Raw genomic sequence first — 26,958 nt, 5'->3', positions numbered from 1 at the left:
ACTGAAGTGTTTGTCCCCTCAAACAGCTGTACTGCCTTTGCTTCTTTTGATGCTGTGAAGTTCATCAATATTCATTAGGACTGGAGAGAGAGACTAATTTTCAGCAACAGCAGCTGGGTGACTCCGTGTCAACACCAGCACCAAGGCTGGATCCTTTGCCTTTTGGCATCTCCCACCATCCTACAGTAGGAAATCTACCCTGCCACCGCAGTGCTGCTGGCTGGGGGAGATCTGCTGAGGACTGCAAGGGTTCAGATGGGATGCCCACACTAAGCCTAGCAAGTCCAAACAAGAGCACAGGAAAATCTAAGCAAGCTCGCAAGGTGATGGGCAGAAGCTTTAAAAAGGGTGTGCTGTTGTGTCTAGCTCATTCGCAAGGGAAACCCTCCGCAACTCTTCTGAGAACTTTTCAGCCAGCTAGTTGGATTGTCTTTTATTATTGTTATTTAGTTTTTAACTAGAAATTACATTTTTCAACCAGTGTATTTATTTTCCAAAGTTCTGAGCAGACCAATTCACATTTTTCTTGCTCTGTGAAGTGGCTTCCTAGATAGTATAAATTATAAAGCATCTGCATTTGTTTTAGGATTTGCTAATGTTGTTTACATGTTATGTTATGTGTGTGTGTGTCAACATGCTTAGCATAACCCTGTATTGAGCTGAGAGTCTCAAAGGAGCTTAAAACCTGTTTCAAAGTATTGCTGTCGCTTAGGCAAAGGCAGACATTACAGACCTGCAAATATCTGTCACCCTGGGAAGAGAAGCCGTGGGAAGTGTTGGGCAGAGGCACCTTGCAGGGCTCTGCAAGACAACTCTGCCTCAGCAGCAGGGCTGACAGCAGAGACCAAACCAGCTCTGAAGCTGTGGTTGCACCCACGCACTATGTGCCTCCACTGAGTAGCCCTGGTGAGATGGAATGGTGGGTTCAGGGCAGCGTGACTCCGCTGATTTTCTAGGGCTGATACCTGGGCTGTGCCAGCCTCCTTGGAGGTGATGTGCCATCTCTGTGCCTGTGACAGCACAGATGCACCCTGTATGACTTGTGCATTTCCAAAAAAGGATGCTTGTGGTGTTGCATTTAGCAGCATCACCCCATGTCCACAAGTGTCTCGTTTCTTGGGATGGTGGTGCTGGCGGGCAGGAACGGCAGCAATGGCTGTTTCCTGCTGGCCCTTTGTTACGTGCCTTGGGCTGGTGCTGGCAGTGGTTCCCCTCAGACCTGAGGCCCGTGACCCTGCCTAGGCTCTGGTCCTTACTGCATTGAAACTCCATTTCATCTAACGGAGGTTTCCATAATTCTGCATCCCTAAATGCAGGGAAAGAAAAACAGAAATGAAACTCAAAAATGTTAGGTACATCCTTATTGCAACTGTTTGATATTTAGGAATCTTACGTTGTGAAGGACATGCAAAACTTCTGCTTTTTTGTTTTGTTGTTGGTGTTTTTGTCAGGCACATTTGCCACCAGTCCCGACTTGCTATCAGTTTTGCAGGTAAATGTCAAACTGACCCAGCATCACTGAGATTTGCCTGATTTCAAGTCTGACTTGGGCTTGCTTTTGGCAAATGGGCACTTGCAGCTGATCCAAATCCATTCAGGAGCTCAGTAGATGCTTCTTCTGAGCCTCTTCTATGTTTAAAAATGGAAATGAAACATAAACCCAGGTGCTTTCTGTGCTGCCCTGAGTTATGCATTTTATTCTTCTTGTTAAAACACTGCTTACACATCTTCTGGTTTATAATTTTCAAAGACGATACAGTGTAAAATACCAGGTTCTACGTGACAAATGGCAGTAGGACTCCAGGACCCTCTCTCTTCTCTAAAGCTCTGCTCCAGTTCACTTGAATTGAACAGCAAACCCCCTCAGCAGGGGGGAGCGGAGGCTCTGTGCATTGCAGAGACCCAACACTGCAAATAAAACTGAAATTAGTCACGGACTTTGCTGAAATTCTGCACCCTGCATTATGCAGGAGTTCAAACAAGAAGATCTTAACTGCCCCTTCTAACCTAAATCTCAATGAAAAAGGGATTCACATTTTTGAGATTAAGCATCAGAGGACTTTTTTTAGAAACAGTTTTCTGAGGAGACAAGAAACACTTCGCTTTAGTTTTCTGGTCTGAAAATATCAACAGTTTGTTTTAAGTTGAAACAAAGCCATGAATTAATGGTAAAGCCATTGCTAACCATGCCTACAGATTTGCAAAAATAAAGGGAAAATGGACTGCTGGATCTTAGATATTCCATAGGGTGCTTAGACATGATAATGTACTGATAGGTGTTGCGTTTATCAAAACCCTTAATACTGAGCTGAAATACTAAATGGAAGAAAACTTATTATTGTCAAGACTGACCTGAATCTGGCAAGGATTCTTTGTTGTTTGTAGCTTATATTCTTGAAATTGTTTTTCAGCTACTTAAAACTATGGCTTCCCTGTAAACTGAGCTCAGAAAATGAGGGTCAATAACAGGAGAAGAAAAAACTGCTGCAAACTCATCTAAGGGCAAAAGATTTAAACCTCTGGCTGACAGTAACTTGCAGAAAATTCACCGTCATTTTGTTTGCAGTGATTAAAGGTGAGCAACTTATCCACATGTGATTTCTTGCCTTTGAAACACATTTAGTTAATTAGTACATCTTAGTTTATTTTCTACTGTAGAATAAGCCTCGCTGTGGGAAGCAGAGCATAGGAAACACAAGATGGTGCTTTTCAGTGGCAAAACTTCAATGATGGCATCGTTTTTCATACTTGCAATATTAAACCACAGTATCCACAAGGGAAGTACTATAATAGCAAAATGCTATTAAAAATGATGGTGTGTTTTATAAAAGCTTCCAGTGCCTCTCATAATATTTGCAGATAATCTCAGTCTGCAAATTTGTCAAGTCATTATTCTGCATCTGCGATATTTGGTGATAACCAAATAGATTTTTTAAATACATTTTAGTCAACATTAGGAAGCTCATCACTAACGTTGAAAAAACAAAATGCAAGCATTAAAAGCAGTCTAAAGACAATATATTGTTATTCTAGCATACACTCCAACCTGCATGATAACTGCCAATTAAAATTTTAAGGTCTTCACTCTAGAAAGACAGAGGGGCTATCTGGCTTCGTATGCTATTATCCACACATCTTTTTGTGATTTGCTTGCTAGGATTAGTGACCACGGGCTTGTTTTGCCTGGCACAAGACAATTCTATTTAATCAGGTGCATGCACTAGAAGTCAACAGCTGCAATTAGGCATTCACTTGTACTAAATATACTATCTCAAAGCCGTATGTGCACATGACCTTAGATCCCCAAATGGCAGGTGATGTGCTGTCTCTGGAGAGGGGCACAGTAAAATTGTAAACCTGTTTTTCATGGCCTGGATGCTGGCAGACATGCACACACATCTTTGCCCCACAGACGAGGCAGGAGCCACTTCATCAGTGCGGCAGAAGTTCTTTAAGAAACAGATGGGGAAAGGTAGGTGGGAATGAATGGGACCTCTTAAAACTTTGGGTACAGTATAATACAGTGATATTTAAGTAGTACTTTGCATGTCACGCATTAGCACTGAGTAACTAAAAGAAGAGACCTCGGCTTTTCATTTGCATATCAATTTGATTATGTTGTGTGCTCGTAGCATCTTCCTGAACTGCAGTATTACAACTGGGCACTAGAGAGCTCCTTTTACCAAAGACAGCTCAGCAATGCCAGGGAGGCTCCCTGAGAGGCGCCTTCCAAGCATTCCTCCCTTTTTAGGGGAGTTTTACGCGGTTTTAAATTTTATGTTGAAAATTAATATTGCCAAGGGAAAGCTGTCTTTGCCAGAGTGATGGCTGCAGCTGTAACTCCAAATGTGCTACCCCCAACAAGGCAGAGACTTCGCAGGAGTTGTAACTTGGGAACTAATTATACAATTTCAGAGATAGCAAAAAGTAAATCAAATGCTGCCAGCTTGGAATTTATAATTAAGTTTTCCTCGGAATAACAAACATACTCAGTATGTGATTTATTATGACTCTTACTGTATTAGTAATAGTCTGTGCCATGCACCTATGCAGAGTACATGTTTTCGTCTAAATTGCTGGATTACAGTCACAGATGCAGGCTGAATCCTAACTAGCTCTCTGCAGTCACTCTGCTGATAACCTTAAGCCTTACAACACACAAGCTATTGCTAAACACTACTCTATTAGCAAGTGATGGAACAGGATGGCGATTGGGTCTTTTTTCATTAGTTGTGTTTGACCTGCTTCCCCCCAGTTGCCTTTACTCTATCAATCATTTATTCAAAACCAAAACAAAATCTCCTATGCTGTCACTGTAAGGGCATATGCATTCCTGCTTCTCAGGCTCTGACACAAGCATAGGCTGCTGCAAGGTTCGGTAGCGATGTGACATCCTATCATATTCCCCATCAGGGATTTTGCTCTAGGGTTGATTTACCGACACTCGTGTCCCGAGGTCAGCAGTGGGAGAGCATGGGATTTTGCCTCCCAAGCAAGTCCTGTCTCACTCCTGTCTCAAAATCCTGGAGTGCAAAGACTGAAAAAGTCTGCATGAAAACTTCAGAAAGGTTAGGGGAGCCTTGTTCCAATCTCTCCTGTGCATGGTAGTGGTGCTTGGCCAGAGCAGAGCAATCGCTGGCTCTATTGAGACCTGTAACCACTGCTACTGCTGATCGTCCCAGAAGCACTGGCACACGGATGCCCACTCTCCTCGCTCCTGTTGCCTCCTCCCAGTTCGAACCAGAACACAAGAGCCAGCAAAATCTGGAGTGGAGAGCCTTTGTGCTACGTGCAGATCTTTCTCTTCCCAGTCCTCACGTGCCCTGAGGGGCAGGACATGGCTTTGCAATCAGGAGATGGGTTTTCACCTCCTGCCTGTACCTTCTGCCCGAGTTCCTTTCTAGCTTTGGGCTTCCTATACCTCTGTTGCTTCACCCTGTTGCCAAGGCTTGCTTTCTTCCACCATTCCTCTGCCTTGCTCCCCTGCCTGGATTGGGACCAGGAGGCTTTCACTGGGCAGGTGTGAGGGACTGCAGCTCTGTGGGTGGCTTTAATAAGGGCTAGGCCTGGGTGTAGGTGTCCCAGTGGGAGGTCAGGGTCCGTGCAGCTGATGGCACAGCTGGCAGGGTGGCCCACAATGTCGGAGGCTCACTATTGTGGTTGCTTAGTGACACTTTTAGCCAGATGGACCAATTCATTGCAAATTAAAATGTTCCAGCTCTGATTAGACTACTTGCAGGCAGCCTGAGAAGGCAAAAATTTTTATCGTTGTCCTTACCTGGATGCTGACGAGGATATTCTGCAGCAGGGAGTCAGATCTGATCAGGTTTACCTGGAATGCCAAGGAATCGGTGCTGGGTTTTGAGGAAGCTTCTCTTCCAGGACAGCCTGTGTTAACGACAGTGAGCTGAAATGTGGCATGAACATCTATCTCGTCACTTAGTTTCCAAAGCCAGTTCCAAAGCCAGCATGTGACAATGATAGCTGAAAGACGAACTCTAGTGTTCCTGTCTTTGTTCTTTTCAACCCACAGTCCTCTGGAAATTTATAGATAGGTGGAAAGAGGATTTTCAGCATAGGGCAGCTCCAAAGAAGGTCAGTATGGGAGGGGAGAGGCTGCCGTTTGATTCATCTGAAACTCTTCTCTCTTCCAAACTGTTCTCTATGAGCCTTGGCTGTGCCATTATTCAACCCATACACCGGCTCCCATACACACAGGGCAAGTCCCCAGCATGGCACTCATCAAGACTCTTCCTAAGTGACCTTGCGCTACTGGCATGGTCCTTTCCTACCTTTGTGAACAGAGGGCTCACAATGACAGGCAATGTAACAAAATCCAACTGTAAGTTGCCTAACTGGAGCTAACAAACGAAAGGGTGTGGTGAAATCAGGGCTAGCATGTCCCTTGCAAAACCCCACTTCTTAGAAAATTGTGTTTTATTGTTTCCATCCCTGGGAGCTCACATTACACCCCAGTCAAACCTAGCAGGGCCCTGTCATTCATCAGTCAATTTTATGGCATGACAGGAGCCTGCAAAGTTAGAAGCCAGTTAAACAAATTAAAAAATTGAATGGGATCCTCTGACTGCATCTTGCAAAATTAAAAAGGAAATGCCTTGGGGTATCTTTTCCTCGTAGGGAGGATCATATGGGTGTCCAAAAGGCAACAACAGCAAGGTGGCCACTGGAGAGAAAATGTTATGATGGAAATTAAAATGTGATTCCTGTCAAGTCACCCCTCATGAGCCTGTCTTTTCTCATCAGCATTTTGAACCATGTGATATTCAGAAAAAATGAAAATGCTAGCTGTGCCTGTGAACTACTTTATTTCACCTAACTTTATTTCACTTCAGCGGTCCAGAGAGCAAATCTTTTGGGAGGTACCTAAGATCTCAGTATCTGAGGAACTCTTTCTAGAAACTAAATATAATAGCTCTGCCAATTTAGCTGACAGATGTGGTTATTTCAGTGACAAAGCACCTTGGGACCTTCTAATCCCCCTCTAAAAAAAAAACCCACCACAAAAAAAATCCCCCAGTATCACTTTATTCATCTCCCCAAAATATTTTGGTATGTGGTCTTAGGAAAAATGGTGCATTTAACATCGTTTTTATAACCCCTTATTGAATGGATGGTGATCTATAGGCTATTCTTTTCATCAAGATGTCACCCACTGTCAAGTCTGACTAATAAGAGTTTATAGACCAGCGGTGAGTATAAGCGGTCTCAGTGACACGAATACAAACTCAGCAGCTCAGCTTACTGCAGCTTAGCACGGATTAATTTCCCATGGCAGATGCCAGCCTCGTACCAAAAAAGACTAACCCCATCTTTATGATTCTTCTCTTCCTCACAATTGCCATTCTATTTAAATACAGAGATAAGTGGAAATAGGCCCAAATTACAAAGTGTGGATCTCTGCAGCACTTTGAGGTTGGGCTGTGCTTGAGCTTTCCTACAGGCTCCTCTCCAGTCCTTTCCCTTATAAAACTATTCAGAGCAAGCTTGGTATGTTTTTACCCTTTTTATCAACAAGTGTGTTTGAGCAGAAGTGTATAAATGATGTTGTCTCTCAGGTAATTAATATTTTTCTCTCCATCTTTTCCCAAGGGAGGATTAAGAGTACAGAGGTGTATCATGGTTTGATAGAGCAGTTTGTTTGCTATTATTATCCTTTTTGTTTACACTGGAGAGCATTGACCTTTTTGCACTGAGAAGATGATGATAAGCGTCACAAAAATCCTTGGGTGTCCCAGAGAATTGCTCATTATTCTTGAAGCAGCTTCCAGGGAAGCTCTGTCTCAGCGTACATGACCTCCAACCTACAGAAGAAAAGGTTGCCTCGTGCCTGAGGAACAGAGCTGTGGCGTGAACTTGGTAATGGTTAAGATATGCTGGGCCACGGACCACCTCTAAAAGCCTCTTGACAGTCCTCAGGAAAAACTAAGAAGGATCTAGGACATGGCAGTGAGGCCCGATGAACCTCAAGCCAGCCCTGAATTGGATGTGATGTCCCCAGGGTGGAACAAAAGGGCAGGTGTAATGCTGGGACTGGTCTGCTAGGGGTGACAGAAAACCCTGCAGGGAGGTGTTGCTGAGCAGGTTTGGTAACAGTGAGCACACTAGATTTGCTCTGACACTGTGGCTTATTTTGGTTTCTATACCTACCAGGCTCCAAATGCTATCCAGAAAGCTTCCAGGCTCCTGCTGCAGGGATCCTAGGAGTGCTTCAGCTAAACTGCAGATGACTTTTGGCTTTGTGCTGAAGCCATGGGAAACTTGATAAGCTCCAAACTAGGCAAAGCTCAGTAACTCATTTTTTAAATTGTTTAACATAGAAACTCAAAGGTTACAAGTTCCTCCCAACTGAGAAGAAAGCTGGAGTGGAACCAGGCAGGAGGAATCAGCTGAAACACATGAAGGCAGTGTGACGGGTATAAGAAAGCAAGAGAGACTCATCTCATTGGAGAAAGAATGAGAGGAGGGAGTCCTGTGGTCCCTGTTAGCAGGAGGAGCAGAATCTACGTAAGACCATACCTGAACTCACATGTGTGCACTTGGCTTGCGGAAAAGTGAGAAATAATGGTGCTTATGTCTCCCCGGAGCATTTCAGGCAAGCCAGAAGTTTGTATTTGCATGGATAAAAGGTGGTAAGTACTGTTAGCAGGTAGGGCTCATAACTTGTAACCTTGCCAGGTTTGTAGCCCCAAAACTAATTTTGCAGCACTGCAGCAACAATGTAACAAAGCTCAAAGTGAGCTAATGTGGGAGGGAAAGGTGACTGCACCCAAAACAGACCAGGTTTTGCACCCGCCCCCACACCCTCGTGTATGCTGCATACTGCTCCATCCCTGTATCAGGATTTCTCTCCTTATCTAGGTGTTTGATGGCTCCTAGCCTGTTCTTTTCTTCCTTGCCTCACCTCTTTAGGGCTTTGGTTTATGGTCTGTCTTCTGTTCTACTCTGTGTGTAGTCTGTCTGGAGTTTAGGGAGGGTCTGGTAAGCTGCACCTAGGTGAGCTGGCATCTTGGTGACCTATGTGCCATCTGTGCCTTCCAGTCTCACACACTGGCCCTTCTGGTGCTTCCACGCCTAGATAATCACCTTCATTCAGAACGGGCTTAATATTTCTATTTAAAATTCCTCAAGTATTGCAACATATTTTAACCTGTGCACAACAGGCTCACAGGAGTGCAGATGAGTGAGTGCTGAAGAGCAAGGATCGCTGTGGAGGGTCCAATTTATCCTACCAGCAGTCTTAGGGTCGCTTAGATGCATGGTCAACAGAAGAGATGGAGAGGGAAAAGGAAGCACTGAAAAGCTGCTCCAGTAATTCCCAGCTGCCTCCTCCTCCATTCTGCTTCCCCCTGACCCTGCCCTTCTCAACTGGGTTTTCAAACTGCTTCCTTCAAGAAGCTGTATAGAGTTTTATTGCTTTGATTTCCAAGTGATCTGTTAGCTGACTCTGAACTTCTCAAACCCTTTGGGGAAACAACAGCTGGCACATGGCGGTGTTTGCAGGTGAAAAGCAGACCTGTGTGATAGCTTTCCAGCTAGCGTAGCACCGGTGTTGGCTTAGGTTGCTGTAATCGTGCTTGAGAATTTATCTTTGCTTTAACACAGCCAGAGCTCCTCAGTACACCTTGGTGTAAGAGGACTAGTGAGAAGAAGCCATGCCCGGAGTGGCTGATTGATACCTTGTTTTATCTGGAGTGTTTGTTCAACTTAAACACTAGAAAGTAAAGCACTATAAAATAAAACCGTAGCTGCTTGCAAAAATAAAATCCAAAGAAGTCACCTGAAAAAAAAGTATGTCGGATTCCTTTCCCAGCAGCTTTTATGGAAACTTTCACCCTCTTCAAATTACAGTGACTCCATGTGGTTTATTCTACATAGATTTTAATACTTTTGCTAAAATTTATTCCAGCTGTTGCTAATCATAGAGATATGAATAATATTATTATACAGAGTCTTGACTTGACTTGGTGCAGATTTATTCATTTGTAATTTTTCCATTTAAACCCAAATACTAAAAAATAGATGAAAGGAAAGAAAGGTGATTGTAACCACTGGATTCTACTTCACCATGATGAAATTGAGCTTGCTTAGTTATCAGAGAATAAATGTAGAGATTTCCTGATTTTATCTCACTGCCTGATTGTATCAGACCATTTGCAGTGACTGCAATTCAAGTGCAACTAGGATTGCCAGAAGATCTTACATACAAATCAGTTACATTTAGGAGAGAAGTGCTACTGAATTCCAGCTCAGAGAAGCCCAGAAAATAAAACCAACCGAATCTGAATAGGGAAGAGACTTGGGGTCTTTAATCTATGTTCTCATTTTGACATAAAAACTTCCAAGAGACAATTACATTGAGCAATGTACAGCCAAATCTAAAGGCTGAGTATAGGGTCAAATTAAACTGTTCAGATCAGTCCAAGCTGAGAATGCCTCCTTTGTCTTGCCAGACTCAGATTCTTCTTCCGAGTTCAGTGCCTCACTGCAGGAGCAATATGAATCCCAACCACTAAATATTGATCAGTGCTGAGCCCCAATCTGGTCCTTATGCTGCACTTGACTCCAGTGCTCCCAGCAGCTCAGCATCCAGCTTTACAGCCATGTGACAATTCACATGTGCCCTTGCCTCATAGGAAGCATATGGTGTCTTGAGTTACTAATGTCCATTTCTCAGGAAAGCTTCTTAAAACAACTTCTCTCTAGCAAGATCCCTGCTTTAAACAGCGTCACACCCATTCTGACCCGCTTGTGCTCAGAAACAATGTTCCAGGTGGAGAAAAATGTAGTCCAGGGCTATGCACTGTAAGTGAAAATAAAACGTTGGGTCGTCCGAGTCCCTCGTTCGCTCACCCAGAAATGGGCCTATCTTGAGCTGAGTTTTCCCTTTTTAATTTTTGTGATTGTGAGCCATTAGCTGATTTTCGTGAAGTACATAAAAAATCAACTTAAACTGCCTTGTACTTAATCAGCATTAAATAGATGAATGTTACAAGTGATAACTCTACGACTCAAGCCCTATAGGCTGCACTTTTCCCTTGCTGTGATGCAATAAAAAAGATCTTTATGGCAAGGGCAAGACTGAGAACTCTTTTTGGCTTTGCGAAATTTCTGCAGTGCTTCTTGAGGAGGAAGAGTGCAGATTCATGCTCTATAAGGAAAGAAAAACGCTTTCTCTCCTTCGCTCCCCATTCCATCATGGGGTTCTGTACACCCAAATCACGCACAAAAAAATGGAAAGTACTAATCTCCTCGGCCAGTGAGTGAATCCGCTGGAGTGGGCAACTTCAGCAGCCTACGCTACGGTCTGCTTCTGCTCTGTAAGTGAAGAATCCTGTTATTCTCATTGCTGGGACTGGTCCCACCTTTGTATTGTCCCTGACCTTTAAACTGCAACTATGAAACCCAAGTCACCCTGTACCGTTTGCTGGACGCCTCTCCCCTGTCAAATCGTGGATGTTCCATCCACTGCGGAGGTTCAAAGACTCCGTACAATCCTGGCCGTAGACTAAGGCTTAACCTGGGTCTTCAAAGGCAGAAAATGTATTTGTTGTATGAGCTGAAAAGGAGATTCCCTCTAATCCAGTAACAACTATGGCAAGCTTTTTCTCAGCTTGAAATCTCTCATTTTACACAAGCATATGAAACAGGTGACAAATGGATCTGAAAATGGGTCATGGAGGATTCTGTGTTACTTGCCGTCTGTGTCAGGGATGGGAAATGTGCATCCACGGGGATCCACCAAACAGTGCTTACCATGTAACAACATCTTCTTGCTGATATTTGTAAAAACTGAGGGGCTTGAATTTTCAGAGCTAATAGTTAGCACACTCCCTGACTGCCACAGGATGAAGGCTTATTGGGGGGGTTGGTTGTGGGCTGAACTTAAAATACTACATCCCTATTCAAAAGAAGAGTTCATCCTGAGAATACTGGATTTCTTTGTCTCCTAAGGATCACAGGACCAGGGTACTAAGGGCAAGAAGTTTTCCTCTCCTGCTTGTACTGCTTCTGGCTCTTGGCCACAGTTGAAAGTGAAAGTAAAAACACAGGAACTTTCACTGTGCTTTAGGAAGAATTCACCAAAGAGAAACTTTCCATAGACTGCATAGACCTAGAAGCAATTTGGTAACAAGCAAAAAGAATCATAATTGGGATTTTTCCAGCCCAGTCCAGCCTTTCACTGCACTGTTTCATTGCTCTTGGTAACTCCAAAGTTCAAATCCTACTTGACTAAAAAGAATGTACTGAACAGCACTGAGCTCCTTGGAGGGCCTCTGGACCACATGGATTGCTCTCTGTCTCTCCGAAGCTCTTCCAGCACAGATGGCACGCTGGATTAAAGATGCCAAACTTGGTTCCAGGTTTTGCAACACTCCTTCATTTAAGATGGCAATTTCCTTTAATAGCTAGCAGAACCTGGTGCCTGGCGCATTCTTTCTTTCCTTTTTTTTTTTTTTTTTTTTTGCTTTTAACTGTATGAACATAATCTGTATCAACCGAAGATTATATGCGTGGCAGATACAGAGTTTCATCCTGGGGCTACTGAAATGAATTGCAGAACCATTCAGTAACTGACTACAAGCAGAAATCAATTGCACCAGTTACCAAATGACTTAGTTTAAATGTAAAATTATTTGTTCAGACAGCAAGAAACTATTTACATATGCTACTTTTGAAATCTACCTCTAGCTATGACCATATGGCAATTTAACTTTTAAATTGTATTTACTGCATTCTTATACTTTAATCAGTCAATGCAAAGCTACACCCTTCAGAACTCCACGTTTAAGCTTGAAACTCAAAACTTTCGCAGTTTCTCTCTGCCTTTGAGCAGTTGCCATCTTCAGATAATAACAGATCAATCAGTGCTCAACCCTTTGAAGTGTAACAGTTCAAATGTGCCTAATGCCTTGTATACCCTGCCATATGTTTTACTCGAAGTGGAGGCTAAACTTTCCTACTTCAGAAGTAACGAGCTCTGCTCAATTAGCAGAGCAAGGTTTTTTTGAGCATCGCACATAATTAGTTTCAAGGCCTCTGGTTTTAACAGCCATTTGTTATTCTTTTTATATAGCTGGCATGAAACTTGTGATTCAAATACAAGTAGGCAGTCAAATAGCTGGAGTGCTTCAGCTACACGCATGATTCCAGAACTCAGCTAGGCTTTTCTGAGAAGCAATTTGCCTTTACATTTCAGAAATGATGACATGGCTACTTTAGGTAGAGAAAGAATCAAGGCTTGCAGTAGGAGGAAATACTTCTTATTAGACCAGATATTTTTGGAAGTGGCAAAGCAGCTTTGGAGCTGCTGGATTCTCTTCTTTCTCTCTTTCCTCTCCCTTTGTGTATATGCCTGCATATATATGCATATATATGTAGAGACTTAAGATCCAGTATACAGCAGCATTCAACATTCTCCTGCTCTCTGAATTCTGACTTCTTGCTGTTAGTTTCTTTATTGGTGGTCAGGACTTCTAGAAAACTTCTTGAATTCAGTCTGTGACAGCGACTGCTGCACGATGAAGTAATGTTTGCCTTTGTGGATCAAAAGGAGAAGACTATGTGCTTGTATTTCAGCAGGTCTTGTGAAGAACAGTGGTTCTTCCTCCTCGGCTGACTGGAACATTGCTTTGTCTCTTTTAGATGTCTGCTTGAGGGAAGAAAGGAAAGATCTGGGTTGTCTTGGAGAAGTGAGAATAGATTTTCTTCCCATAAAAGAAACTTGACAATTTAGTGTTAACTACACTTTGCATGTAACATTTCAATAAGGGCATAAGAAAACAGATGAAAAAATAAATAGGGTTTTTCTCTCTTGCATACTCTAGGTTTCCATGCCAGTTGAAAGCCAATGGCCAGTGTTGGTGGCCAGCTAAGGAGACTGAGGGCAGGAGTCCTGAATGGGCCAGCACTGCCATCTCTTTCCATGCTTTTTGGTGTTATCAAGCATGATGCGTTATGCAAGTGAGTGGAAAGTTGCAGATCTGTACAGGAAGCAATCTTACTTATTTTGTGGAGTGCGTCGGTTGTACTGTACCATGTTGCATGGCTGTGTATGTTACTGTCATAAGATATCGACAGGAAATCCCTTGATGAGAAAATGTTTTTCATCACCTCTTCATAATTTACCCTTTTAGAACTCTGCATTTTTTGTGAGTTTTATGTGGTGAACTAGTTAATCTCAAAGGGTGGACGGTGGGACTTGTAACGCAACAGGGACACGTACCACAGTCCTGGCCAGTGGACAGTGAGACCTGTGCCCTGCCCCAACATCAGGTTGCCTGACGGCAGCCCTGGGCCCTGTTTTGTGGCAGGAGGGGGCTATTGGTGGGCTGCCCCCAACCTGGGATGAAGGAGGACAGAAGGCTGAAAGACATCAGTGAGAAAGGCTGTGCAGACCCTGGTCCACAGTGGGTGGACCAGAGACATGGGAGTCTTGTTGGGAGGTGCAGCCTGGCAAGGCACAGCTGGGCTGCTGGGTGCACTGGGTTTGCTGGGCTCAGCAGCAGTGCTGCTGGCCCTGCTTTAGGCTGCCTCGCTCACCCACGTGCAGTACATCTGCACCGGAGAACAATGAGACCCTCGGCTGCCTGTTTCAGACCTATAGGGGGTTGCAGATTTTGTTTGGTGGAGTAATTCAGGATTTCAAGTATTATCTGGAGTCTACTGTAAGGCAATTTCAACCTTTAATTCTTACACATGTTGTTTTTGCTTCCATCAACATTACAGTCCATCCTTCCCCTCACCCCTCTCCCAGTAACTGTCACCATTTTTATTCAACAAAAAGTCCCGATTCCACCTTTTAGGCATTTCTGCGATAGTGACTTTGTTTCCAGAGCTGCTGGGCACTCGTGGGCTTCAGTACTTCAATGCCTCTGGATACCAGGCTGTTTCTCTTTCCGTGCCCACGCACAGATGTTGGAGTCTATCTTTACGTGTGAAGCTTTGAAACTTTGGTGAACATGGATACCAACACACCACTGTGAATGGTCTCTGATGCTGGGAAAAGCTCCGGGTAGCTGACTGCTAAAATGTCATCAGCTACATTAGGGAAAGTTTGAGTTGATGGCCCTGCTTCTGGTGGAATTTCCTTCTGTCCTGGATATAAACATGCCATCCTAGCTGGACTTAACTTATTTTTAGCTGTGACAAAAGTGCATCTGAAAAGCCTGTTCTGTTGCACTTGGAAAATACCAGATCGGTCAAAGTGCCAAATATGCCGGGGGGAAAAGCATTCCTGGAGAGGGCTTGCCCAGGACAGTCTGGATGAACTCTTCACAGCTTCCGCTCCCCTCGTTTTCCCACAGGCAGGAGGCACGCTCACAGGCACGCTCTCGGAGCAGCTCGGAACTGCACGGGCTGGTGGCAAACCATGCTCAGTGTATCTTTTCTCAAGAACAAATTCAAAGTACGTCCAGTATGTTCATTCACCTCATTGAATCTAATCTTCTTTGCCAAGCAGTGTTCTTTCTTTGGTTATAAGCAGGAGGTTTTAAAATGAGAAAAAACATTAACAGAGTCCTTGTTTTTTTATTTTCTGGAAGAGCCATGGCCACATACCTTTTATAGGTGCCTGGAAAAATGATCTGAACACAGCCTTCCTGAAGCAAAAGTTACTGGGGGTTGTCATCACTACAAGAAAGGTCCTGGAAGGGGACAGACACACTGCAGTCACCAGAATAATGCTTTGGAGAAGGCAGCGCTCAGGTGATTTTGGAGGAGGGACAGGTGATGGACCAGAGCAGAGAACAAAAGTTCCACAGCACCGAAATGCCTCCCGCGCTAGGACGCAGCGGGGGGCTGTTTGGCACGGGCGATGCTGCAGGCTGGGTGGTGTGGAGCAGCGTGGATGCTGTGGAGCAGCGTGGATGCTGTGGATCGGCACGCACGCTGCGGATGCCACGGAGACGGCTGGGACGTCCCCGCTTCCCGGGTGAGCATGGCCCGCAGGGACGCTGCTCCCGGCGCGGCTGGCCGTGCAGGGGCTGCCGGCGGGGGCCGAGGGGTCCTGGCAGCAGGCGGCGGAGCAGCCCTGCCGCCCGCCTCCCCGCGAGTGGCGGGGGCGACCCACGGCTCCGGGGCTCCGCTCCCGGGCCCGCTCCCGGCCCCGCCGCGGGCAGCGCAGCCTCCCGCCGCCGGCGTGCGGGGGCCACCCCGGGCAGAGCCCACCCCGCCGACGGGCTGAGGTGGCGGCGGGGTGACAGCGCGGCAAGGAGCATGCGTGCGGGGGGAGGGGGGAGGAGGAGGAGGAAGAGGAGGAGGAGGAGGGATGGCGCGGGGAGGCGGCCGCTGTTTATTTGTAGCCGGGCCCGCTGCGCCTCGGCAGAGCGCGCGCGGCCGGCGGCGGTCCCGCTGCCCGCTCCGCACCGGCCCCGCTGCCCGCCCCGCACCATGCGGGCGCCGCTGCCTCCCCGCGCCGCGGCGGCGGCGGAGCCGGGGCAGCCAGCGCGGCGCCCCCCGCCCGCACCCGCGCCATGGTGACGGGCTCGGCGCTGGGCTCCCGCAGCCGGGACCGAGCCGCGCCGCCCCGCTGCCCGTCCCCGTCGGCGGCGGGCGGGCGGCGCGGCGGGGGTGGCGGCGGCGGCGGTGCTGGCGGGGCTGTGCGCCCTCTGCTACGGCAACTCCCTGCGGGGCGAGTTCGTGCACGACGACGTCTGGGCCATCGTGAACAACCCCGACGTGCGGGCGGCCGCCCCCGTGGCCGCCGCCTTCGCCAACGACTTCTGGGGCAAGCGGATGGCCGAGAACACCAGCCACAAGTCCTACCGGCCCCTCTGCGTCCTCACCTTCAAGTAAGTGCCCGGCGCCGCAGCGCGGCTCCCCCTCCGCCGCCCGGCGCCTCGCCCGGACCCGTCGCCCGGGCGGAGGGAGGCGGCCGGCCCCGGGTGGGGGCCCAGGGGGAGCTCCCCGGCACCGTCGCCTCCGGTCCCGCGTTCTCGGCTTCGTGATTCAGCATTTCTGCCCGGAGCGGGACGGGACGGGACGGGGCGGCCGCGGGGGGGCTGCAGCCGCCGGGGCGGCCCCGCGGCCCGGCCCGCTGGAAGTTGGCTGGGGAAGCGGCGCGGCGCCCCGGGAGCCCGCTGCCGCCCCGGGAGCCCGCTGTCGCCCCGGCGGGTCCCCGCTTCCCTGGCGGCGTGGGAACAGGTGGCGCCTGGTCCCCAGGTGGCCGGGGGATGAAAGGGAAACCCGAGCGTTTCCGTAGGCTCCAGTGACTGAGGAGGGTGTTCGAGTCGCATTCCCCGTCAGTGCCTCCGCTTCATCGCCGGTACTTTTCTCTGCCGCTGCACGTTCGTGCCAGGAACTCACCCGGTGCGGTTCTGAAGCGGACCCGTCCCCATCCCTGCCTCTTTTTTCAGCGCTAAGCACAGGGGTCTGGCGCCGGGGGAACGCGCCGTTTGTCGCGGCTGCGAGCCTCTCATGTCACTCGCGGAGTTCCTCGCCAGCCTCGGCTGCTTCAGATGTTCCCTGTGCGCCGGCAGAGTTGGTGAGGAGGAGTTTTCGCTTTTACAGGAATAAAGAGAACTTGAGTAGTGACAAAGCAGCTGACAGTTACCGCTGCTAATCCTGGAAGGAAAACAGACGCCTCTCTCTCTCTCCCCGAGGAGAGTAGTTTGTAGCAGATCAGTTTAGGTACAGTTCATACGGTTTGTCATACTTTCTGTTAGCTTGTTCTCGTTTTAATTTATTCTAATGAAACGTAAATGATGGTGAATGTTTACCACGGTTTAGTAACTAATAATGAGATGGGTGTTTGCAGGGAACTGTACTGAAGAACTAGGGTCGCTGGGTGATGTTTAGCACTAGGGCCCTGTCTGTAGGTGCTCGTTACAAATCTATGGCTGGCATAAGGAACAAACTATGTACGGTGGTAAGCGTGCTGGGAGGAGGTGTTACTGCAACCTGGTTGACCCTGCTAATTGAGTAATTATTCTATTATTCGTTAAAATACCTGACATTAACATTTCATGAACTGCGTGGAAATCGTGTGTTTCTGTGAAGCAAGGGCAGTTTTGGGGAATGCAGCATCCCTTTGGCACTCCCACGGAGCACTTGCAGCCCTTCAGTTGTAAGGGCGGGCTTGGAGCTGAGAGCCATCGGCATTGGCGCGCTGGCGAAGCAGGGCTGGATGCGCATGGGTGGCATAGCCCTGATAGAGCAAAACTGAACAGCACAGACCCTTGTATACCAGATCGTTAAGGACACATTTTGTACCTGCTCCGCGAAGGGGCACTCAGCAGATTTCTGTAGAGAGCGGAGGGGGTGTCGGCAGCCACAGGCAGAGCCGGCTTTGTGCACACAGAGTGCCTTCTCCATCAGGTGCCAGCCAAACTGTTGCCGTTTGGGGAGCTGTCTGATTCATTCATTACTCTAGTGATACATGTGGGGGTAACCTGAGAGGTGAGCGAACCTGCGTGTATCGCCACTGACCACACCACATGCAGTGCTGGAACCAGGCTTGGCCTCCTGGATCAGGTTTTGCGGTTACATTATGCTAATTAGCAGGAGAATCTTAAACTTTAATAACGGAATGGAAACTGAATGCTTTAGTTCCCATTTATATGTCTTGACTCTGAACCGGTTTTGCCCTTGCTATTTAAGGGGGGTGGGGCAGTTAGGAAAAAAAGGATGAAGTGCTGTCTCCATCTAATCCTTTTTGGAAATCAGTGAGACTGACTTTTGTGAGCAAAATTTTACCCTCAAGTGCTTATAATAACCATGCAGCTAAGACATAGGGTCAAAGGCAGAGTCATTTGTTCACCACTTGGCATTGCATTTGTAATAGGGAAGGAATCGTTTATCTTCCCTGGCTGCAGAGGAAGATTATTTCCACTGCGTTCCAAATATCCTCCCAGCTCTCCAGTTTCCACATTCTTCCCATTTTATTTCTACCAGTAGGGTGCCAGAGGAAGATGTTAAGATCTGGGTGGAGTGGATCCTCCAAACTCCCAGCACTTCCAAAGAGGCTTCAGAGAGCTTGTGCCAAGTGATGCTGAGCCTGTGGTTGAGCTGTACTCTGCCTGCCCAAGCCATCCACCCTGCCTTGCCCAGCCAGAGGTTGTTGCGCTGCAGCTTCTGCAGAAGGAAAAAGGATTTACCCTGATGCTTGTAAAATGCTCAACAGAAATAGACTTCTAACAAAACTGAAATGAATGTTGTTCGTTAATACTTTTGTTAGAATTTACTGTATCCACTTAGGATACTTGAGAAAACTGTGTGGCATGTGCTTTGCAGGGTCTTGCTGAGGAAGGGGGGACCAAAATATTCTGGTCTATTTTATTTTTTTTATTTGCTTGTTTAATTTTATTTCTTTTCTTGTGCTAATTTGGTCAAATCCAAGGCTTTTTAATAGTAGCCTAGTGGCTCTGCTTCTCTTGCATGAAACTTTCATCTGGAAAGGCTTGTTTTGAGCCTTGCTGTACTAAGATTAAAAATCTGGGAGATATCCAAACTGCATGTACAGAACAGATGTGAAGGGTGGGCTGAAATTTGTATCTACAGATCCGCCAATCTGCAGAAACTTTTTCTGTCCTTTGTGGCTGTGAAAGTAAGAAGGACTCATGATGCCCTCTGGACTTTTCATTAGGCTAAACATATCCTACATAGATGCTACGTATGCCTGAAACAATCTCAATTAAAAAAATTCATCACCCGACTGTCAAAAAAATCTTAAACAGACATTGCTGAAATTTTGTAACAGTAGTTCAGTGTCCCTGATGAACTGGAAATCTTAAGTGACAGTCCTCATCCCAGTAGGCAAATGCTCTGGAGCCAAGGAGTGAAAAGTGCTCAAGTATTTGACATTATTCACACTGGATCTGTCAGTATGAATGATCAGAGGAAAATAAGAGTGGCCCATGTTACTGGAACTATTAAGCAAAACTTAAAATATTCACAGAACTGCTGCATTGTTTTATGTGCGTTAACATCAGAAGAGGGGAAAAAAGCCTGCGCATGGACTGTTGAATTAAATGTTTGTTTTGCATCTTTGAACTTCTCTCACCTTTTCTCTTGACTTCAATAAAGGAACGTTAAAACTGTTGGTTCAGAAACATTCCTATTATATGTGAATAACTGTTAGGTGACAGGTCTAGCACAACTCCTCATCTGCACAGGACTTCAGGTGGTAGGCAATAGTTTTGCTCAGTCCTTAGGAAAAACTTAATGCATGCTCTCTTCTCCAGTTGATGTCACTCAGAGATGTTTACCTGCTATTTTCTTCTCCAAGAAGTGTTTCAGTATACTTCTTTCTAAAGAAGGTGGCTTTTTGGAGTCAGGATATACTATTTCTTGGTGTGTTCCCTATCAAATGTTAAGATGAAGGGGGGGAGGGGGGAGTGCAAAATTAACTGCCAATTCTGTAATTCACTCAGTTTTTTATATTTAAACTGGGTCTTTCTGTCTTACACCGTGCCTCTGCTAGCAGAAGTTCAGTGAATCATTTATTCCCTTGGTTCCAGTGGTTTTGCATAAATGTTTCTCAACCGTTAAAGCAGGAGCTGCAATCGTTGATGCTGTCTCCTACCCTCTTTCTCTTGTCTGCCAAATCCCCATGTAGATAGATTTTTCAGCCCGGAAACAAACAGGTGATGGAGGTCTGAGGTAGTCGGCAACAGAGCGGACTTAGCCCGAAGGTGTGCAGTGGTAGGAACTGGTGAGAACAAAGCCCTTCAGAAAACCCCGATGCCAAGATTTAAGGACTCTGAATTGGAGATCAGCCTCCTGGTTTGGCAGGTGGCGGAGAAGGGAAAGGCCAGCCTGCTCAGCCCCTTTGGTGGTGGGGTGGAGGGCACTGCCCAGGCAGGTGCTGGTGGGGGAGGTGCCTCCAGTAATAGCTCACCAGGGACAGAAGATGGGGCAAAAAGGAAGGTAGTGAACAAGTCTAGGCCATGTAGCCTTGACAGAGACTCAGGAGGGTGACAGTGGGCAGAGAAGCCCAGGAGATACCTGCTCTTCCTCGAAGGAGGTGGAAGTGACTGTTCACTGGGAAGTTGCATGGCCCTGTGGGAGGGGTGTAAGAATGTCCACTCCAGTTGCTGCTGGGTGGCTCTGGTGGCCCAGGAGGAGAGAAGCCGGGGAGGCAAGGTGTAAAAGGGAACACAGCTCTTCCACCAGAAGAGATATAGGTACATAATTTCTGCACAGAGCCATCCTACTAGTACTCTGGCAGGGAAAAAAAATAAATTAAAAAGTCCAGGCTGTGCTCAGCTGCTGACTGCAGAACAGGTGGCCATCCAGGTCTGCCCACTGAGGCTGCTAGCCATGGATGGCTCGAGTACATACACGCTTAGGAGGCAAACAGGACCCTTCAGCAACAGTTCAGTGTTCTGTGTGGGCACCAAGGGCCTAATGTAAGACTACCAGTGGCTTTGGATCAAAGCCTTAAGTGACTCTGAGCTTGGGTTAGATGTTAATACATAGCCAAAGAGAGAATTAGTTCAGTAAGTCACTGCCAACCATCTGATCTATCTAGTTGCTTGCAGCTGATCCTTCTGTTTTTTTCAGCTGTATCAGTGGTATGAGTTTCAAGGACAAGGAGCTTAAGAAAACCAAAACAACCCAGGGAAGATAAAAAGACCTTAGATTTTATTTGTTCTTGATTTAATGCTATATTACAGTTTGACATCACAGGGTAATATAGTGGAGCTATAATGTGTCAGGTTAAATACACAGTGCACAAGTATTTTCTTCACTCTGTACATCTATATTAGGGCAATATCACAATATTTAAGGTTGTGCCAGTATTTCTCCTGTACAGTTTATTGTAATATTTCTACCCTCACTATAGCAATCACTCTCCATACTGAGACTGTGATACCTGCCATGAAATTGATGTAGTACTGGTGTAGCCACATTGGGCGAGGCGGAGCTTGTGAAGAGAGGCAGTTGCTTTTATTAGACTGGTTGTGTTATAGTTGGAATATACAGGTACATTTCCAGGCATGTAAGATTTTCTTCTGAGACAGAGTTCCTTGCTGCCGTTTCACCTCTGGGAGAGGGTGTGTGTGTGCCTCAAAACTTGTTTTTTTTCCCCAGTTCCAGGTGCACAAGAAGTCCTGTCCCTGTCCCCCTGCTCCCCTGAATGTAATTTTTGTAGCAGGTGTCTGTTTTTGCTTGTAGGTTTGGGCTGTTTTCTCTGTAGGGGGACCGACGGGGTCGTTTGCACTCCTTGGAAGGAGGACAGGACTCCTGGGAAGGGTTGGGGCAAGCTCCCTGCCCTGGGAGGGAGGACACAGACCTGGCTTGGGGGTCTGTGCTGCTGCACTGCTTGCAGCTGAGCCCAGTAGGTGAGCATCTGCCAAGGAGGAGTGTACAAAACAGGTAGGACTTCTGCCTAGGCACAGCATTTTCTCAGTCCTTGAGACTCAAAAAAATTTCTGTCTCTTGAATTAAAAGCCTTTTATTATGAGGGGAAGAGTTTACTAAAAGGTCCAAGCAGATTCCCCTTGGAAGACTTGGCTGAGGTGAATCCAGTCACACCTATGTTTGCTGCTTGCTTCAGCGGTGTTTTGTCTCTATTTAACATCTACCAATTCCTGGGGATTTTCTCTCATCTGGCATCCTATTCCTCTTGCACCAATGTCACCCTTAATTTTCTTTTGTTGTCTTTTACCTACAAGGCTCAGCTTTCCACCAACCTTCTTCCTCACAGGAGCATCCCTGTCAGTAGTCTTTAGAGTCCATGAAAATGAAGTGCTCTGGCTGCTGCTGGTTAGCTAAAGGCATTTCTCTGCACTTACTTGCTCTGTTTCTGACTGCTTTCCTGGGCTTTCTCATTTATTGTTGCTCAGATTTAAAGAAAAAAATACAGGGGGTAAGGCAGAGACCTGTACTCTTTTTCACTCACTAGAATTGGGGTTTTTTGTTCCTTCTTTTTTGTTTTTTTTTTTTTTTTTTTTACCTCGTTTGCTTTGCATTAATTAAAATAGCCCTTCCTTTATGGTCTGCAGCTCAAGCTAAAAGATGACCAAACTTACTTCAAATTTGGTAGAAAACTCTTGCACCCAGTTTGAAATACTATCTTCATTAGGTCTAATAACTTTGACTAGATTTCTGTTAGCGTCGTTTTCTCTGCTTGATGAGTGGCTGTCCTAGCTGGGTTCTTAATCACATCTTAGCTCTTTCTCTCTGCACTCAGAAGAGGACTACTTGATGGCTGCTGAAGAGTTCTTGGAGCTGTTTGTTTCCTTCCCTGCATTGCTCTTGCTGAGATGCTACTCAAGAATAATTTTGAAGACAAACCCTCTTTTGTTCAAGATCTAGGTAAAATGACACCTGTTTTTTCAGTTTGTAAATTGCCATTGTATAGCTTTTTAAAAATTTTTCAAGGCCATTTGTAGAGACAAATCTAAAGCTGTGTGAATGATGCTTTTGCTATTCTTAACACAGGTATGATCGTCAAACCACCCTTTCTAGGGTTTCACTAGAAATTTCTGCCCTGGCATCTTTGCTACTTCAGAGGTGCTACTGCTTCCCAGCCTAATTGTGATTTCTGTTTTCTGTTCCTAACCATGCTGGAAAGCAATAACCTGCTTGGAATGCCAGCACTTAACTAGTGCTCTTGTAAGTGATGACTGTTGTGCACTAAGGGAATTGCTATAGCTTGGGAATTGATATGGCCTCTCTTCTCACCCATCCCCGTTACAGCAAATCAAGTAACAAACCATTTAAGCCTTATTGTCCATTTAATTCTGAGGCATTGTACTGTACTATGAAAAGATTATCAACACAAATCAGCACAAAGTGCTGTTGCACTGTGGTGGAAGCTCCATCCTGCTTGTGCTGGCCATTGCATGAACACTGCTGCAGAGGGGGCTTATTTTCTTTTTACTGCTACAGGTTTTTCATTAATCTTTGCGCTGTTTCCACACAGAACTTTAACCATTATTGCCACTGATGCAGCTGCACCATTTCTGGAGTGCAAATGCTTATTTTCCTGGCACGCAGTATGTGCATCTGTGGAGTTTATTAGGGGATTCCACTGTGCACTAGAATTGGGCATTAGTTTGCATAAAGTTTGCCATATATATCACGCAATTCCAAAAGGAAGGCAAGATCACAGGAAACTTAATCCATCCTTGTATGTTAGATTAATTTATATAAATCTGCATGTGAGCCTTCCTCTATAAAAACAGTGGGGGTTTTATGAGGTGTGGGATGCTCTGAGACTTTCCATTAAGTGTTACTCGCTATAACAAATTGCCATTATTATCCTGTGCATTTCTATTTCATAACGTGTTGTGGTTTTTGTTAGTCTTTTGAAAATAATAAAACAGATTAAACTAAACAAGAGCTGCCCAGGGATAATAACAAAGTCTATAAAAAGAGAAAATCTCCAATTATGGTTTACAATATTATTAAATCATAAGAGGCCTTAAAAAAGTTGAATGAGTCTTCATGTGTACGAGTGGATAAAAAGCTCTATATTAGAGCCCGGGGGCGCTGGTTGTTATATACCGTAACTGGATATGCATGGGATTTGTCGGCAAGCCCATACTCCTGCGGCATAGACCCCTCTGGTTCTGGGTCCACAAGGATGAGGTCACCGAATCCCACTCAGTTTCCAGGCCCTCTGTTGGGGGAATTGCTTACCCAAGGAGATGTGTCCCTGCCTGATGACTTAACTAGAGGACAAGTAAGTGCCTGTGGCTTGAGGGTAGCATGGTGCACAGTCCCTGCTCTACAAACGTCATTCTTCAAACCAGGTGGCTGTGCCGAGAGGGAGGGCGAGTGGTTAACTGGGAGTGCTGATAGATGTTGCTTATTCTTTTAAGAGCGAGAGTGATTTGCTTTCTTCTGGAGAGCTTTTTTACAAGCTCTGTTCAGTGGACCTTCAACAGCTGGTGCCTGTGAGAGTCACTTTCTGAGAGTGGAGCTATGTAATTCCTTTTCCTAGAGTGGATGGCGGAGGAATGGAAAAGCTGCTGTAGGTGGCAAGGCAAACTACACTGCTGTTCCTGGAAAACATCCATTTTAGCCTTAACAAAATAAAAGGATTTCTGTGTTAGGCATATACCTCTTATTTTGGTATACCTCCTGCTTGGGCATGTGGTTTTGGCGGTGCTGTGCCTGGGGTGTGACCTGCTGAACCACACACGCTGCAGCGCTTGGACACAGACCAGCGTCTTTGCTTGAATACATGTGTCAGTGCAGCCTTCTCGGCCCTGACGCGGCACATGATCGATGCTGAGATTTCTGTAATGAGTTTTTGTTTTGGTGGTAGCTTGGATGATGCTGGTCAGTTAGGAGCTCTGTTAGGAGATACCTGTCAATGTCACCTAGTATTGAGAGGCTGCTCCTTGGTATATGCGCTTTTACCCTCCTTTTCCCCTGGACCTTTTGAGGGCCTTTGATTTGAACAGCTTAGCACACTCTTTGCCTCCAGGGAGATGTTGAAGCAATGCAAAACTCTTCTTTTCAGAGTGTTTTGCAGGCAGATGCGGAAAAACCTCCTTGTCTGAGATGGTGGTGCCTCCTCTTTCAAGTGGTTCCATTCCTAAGAGCATGGGCGCTTGCTTTATTCAGTCCCAAATCTGTAGAATATTATTTGCAAGCACCCCTCTGGTTTGAAAAGTCTGGCCAGGCCAAAGCATCTGCTCTCTTAGCTGTGTGCTCTACCAAGGCCATAACACACATCTTACAATTTGTGCTTTAGCTCAGACAGACGTAAAGATCTTCATGCAGAAGCACCTAAGGTCTTCCAGTGCTGCAAATTAGCAATGATGCTACTATGGGTGTCTTTGGGGCTTGCAATTTAAAAAATGAAATACTTTCTCCATTTGTGGGCCAGTTTAGATATGGAGATACAAAGATGACACCACCATCCCGCCCCAGAGTACAGTTGTTGCCTGTGAGAGCTTCTGTTCATGAACATTATGGTGGAGAAACACCACTTCTTAATTTTCAGATTCCTTATCTTTTACTTGCTTTGTTTGTTGAGCCATATACCGTGTATATTTACTGCACAGCTCCCATGGTAATGCTGCTGCCAGTAAACAAAGACAATACTGAACCTCTGTAACTGTATTAAAGAAAGGAGAAGTAATTTTTAATTTACCCATCCCTTCCTGCTCCCTTGCCCAGAAGTTACTGCGTAGTTGCTCCACAGTGGAACAGATTTGGCTTTCCATAGTAGGCTGCCTTTTTTCCCCATGGATGCGTGAGTGTGCTGGGGAGCTTTGCAAAGTTCTTGTGACTTGGATGAGGACTGTTTGGAGTCCCAGATTTGCTCACCCGTTTGACGTACAATAAATTCAACAACTGTTAACGTTTCAAAATCATTCTGCTGGGATTGTTTCAGGACAAAAGAATGTTTCCTTCATTGCCATGTGGCCTAATTTCTTATGACAAAGAGCTTTAGCAGCAAAAAAGCACTGCTGTGAATATAGCACCTGCACAGATTCGTGTTCAGTGTTCACGGACCACCTAAGATGGTACTTAAAACACGCAATGAAGCATGCTTGTAGTCACATATTGCTGTTTAATGAAGGCTTATCATGGTGGTGTTATGTTTGTGTTCTGTTCTACTTTTTATTTTATTTTTTTTTAATTTAAAGAACATGCAGGGGAATAACGAAGCTGTGAGGCTGATCTTTTACATAGCTGTTTTCAGTAACTTGTATCGCGTAACTTGCAGCTTACAAACCTTGTTGACTTGATGTTTGCCCCAAGAAGGGGTGTGAAGAGCATGCCCTGCTTTTGGGATAGGTGCCCTGATGAGGGCAGGAAGATCCCTCCCCTACGAGGTTCTGCCTGTCGTGCCAGCAGACCTGTTTTGCAGGATGGGAAGCGATCAGACATGATCCATGGAGACTAATCAGAGATTTTTCAAGAGTATTGACAGATGTCAATTTTTTAGTGATCGATCATCACAAATTGGCCAAATAAATAAATTATAATCTCTCACATTTTGGTGCATGGGTTCATATCACCTGATAACCTGAGCACTTGTTCTCACCTGCCTGCATCTGCTTTCTCCAGAAATCAGGTTGCCCAGAGCACACTTTGGCATTTGAGGGGGAGCAGTGGTGATGACTGTGCTCCATCCAGCTGATTTACAGCCAGAAATGATTCATTCATATAAAGAAATGGGTGCTGCAGGTGGTCCCTGCCTTTGCACACATCTGCAGCTGCCTCTGAGTGGGAACTTCGGCTCTTTCGGGGCAGGATGGCCCTGTGCTGCCCCTTGTCCCCTGCAGTGCGCTGGAAACACGATTTAGGCTTGGGGGTTCCCACTGCTGCAGCATATTTACAGCTGAAACTCTGTCTGGATGTCTGTTACTGACATTTGCTGTAGTTTGTCATTCTGTGCTGGTAGGAATGAGAGAAAGTGAAGTATGTTGCTGCCCTGAAGTGGCTTGGAGGTGAAATTGGGTGGGTGGGTGGGAAGAAAAAGCCCTCTTTGTGTATTCTTGAATCTCACAGCCTGGTGTCTTGTCAAAA

At 46.0% G+C, this 26,958-nt stretch overlaps 1 protein-coding gene across 1 annotated transcript in view; it reads left to right on the top strand.

The window, feature by feature from the left end:
• Positions 1 to 14,233: 14,233 nt before the first annotated feature.
• The window catches only part of TMTC1 (transmembrane O-mannosyltransferase targeting cadherins 1), a 149,171-nt gene continuing 136,446 nt past the window's right edge, over positions 14,234 to 26,958 (top strand). Inside the window, 2 exon segments of the mRNA XM_040596045.1 lie at positions 14,234 to 16,069; positions 16,071 to 16,310. Coding sequence (XP_040451979.1) covers positions 15,993 to 16,069; positions 16,071 to 16,310 — 317 coding nt within the window. The 5' untranslated portion in view covers positions 14,234 to 15,992.

This window comes from Falco naumanni, chromosome 5 (assembly GCF_017639655.2).
Source record: "Falco naumanni isolate bFalNau1 chromosome 5, bFalNau1.pat, whole genome shotgun sequence".
Lineage (NCBI taxonomy): Eukaryota > Metazoa > Chordata > Aves > Falconiformes > Falconidae > Falco > Falco naumanni.
The sequence above is the reverse complement of the archived record's forward strand: the minus strand, read 5'-3'. Positions and strand labels throughout refer to the sequence as shown.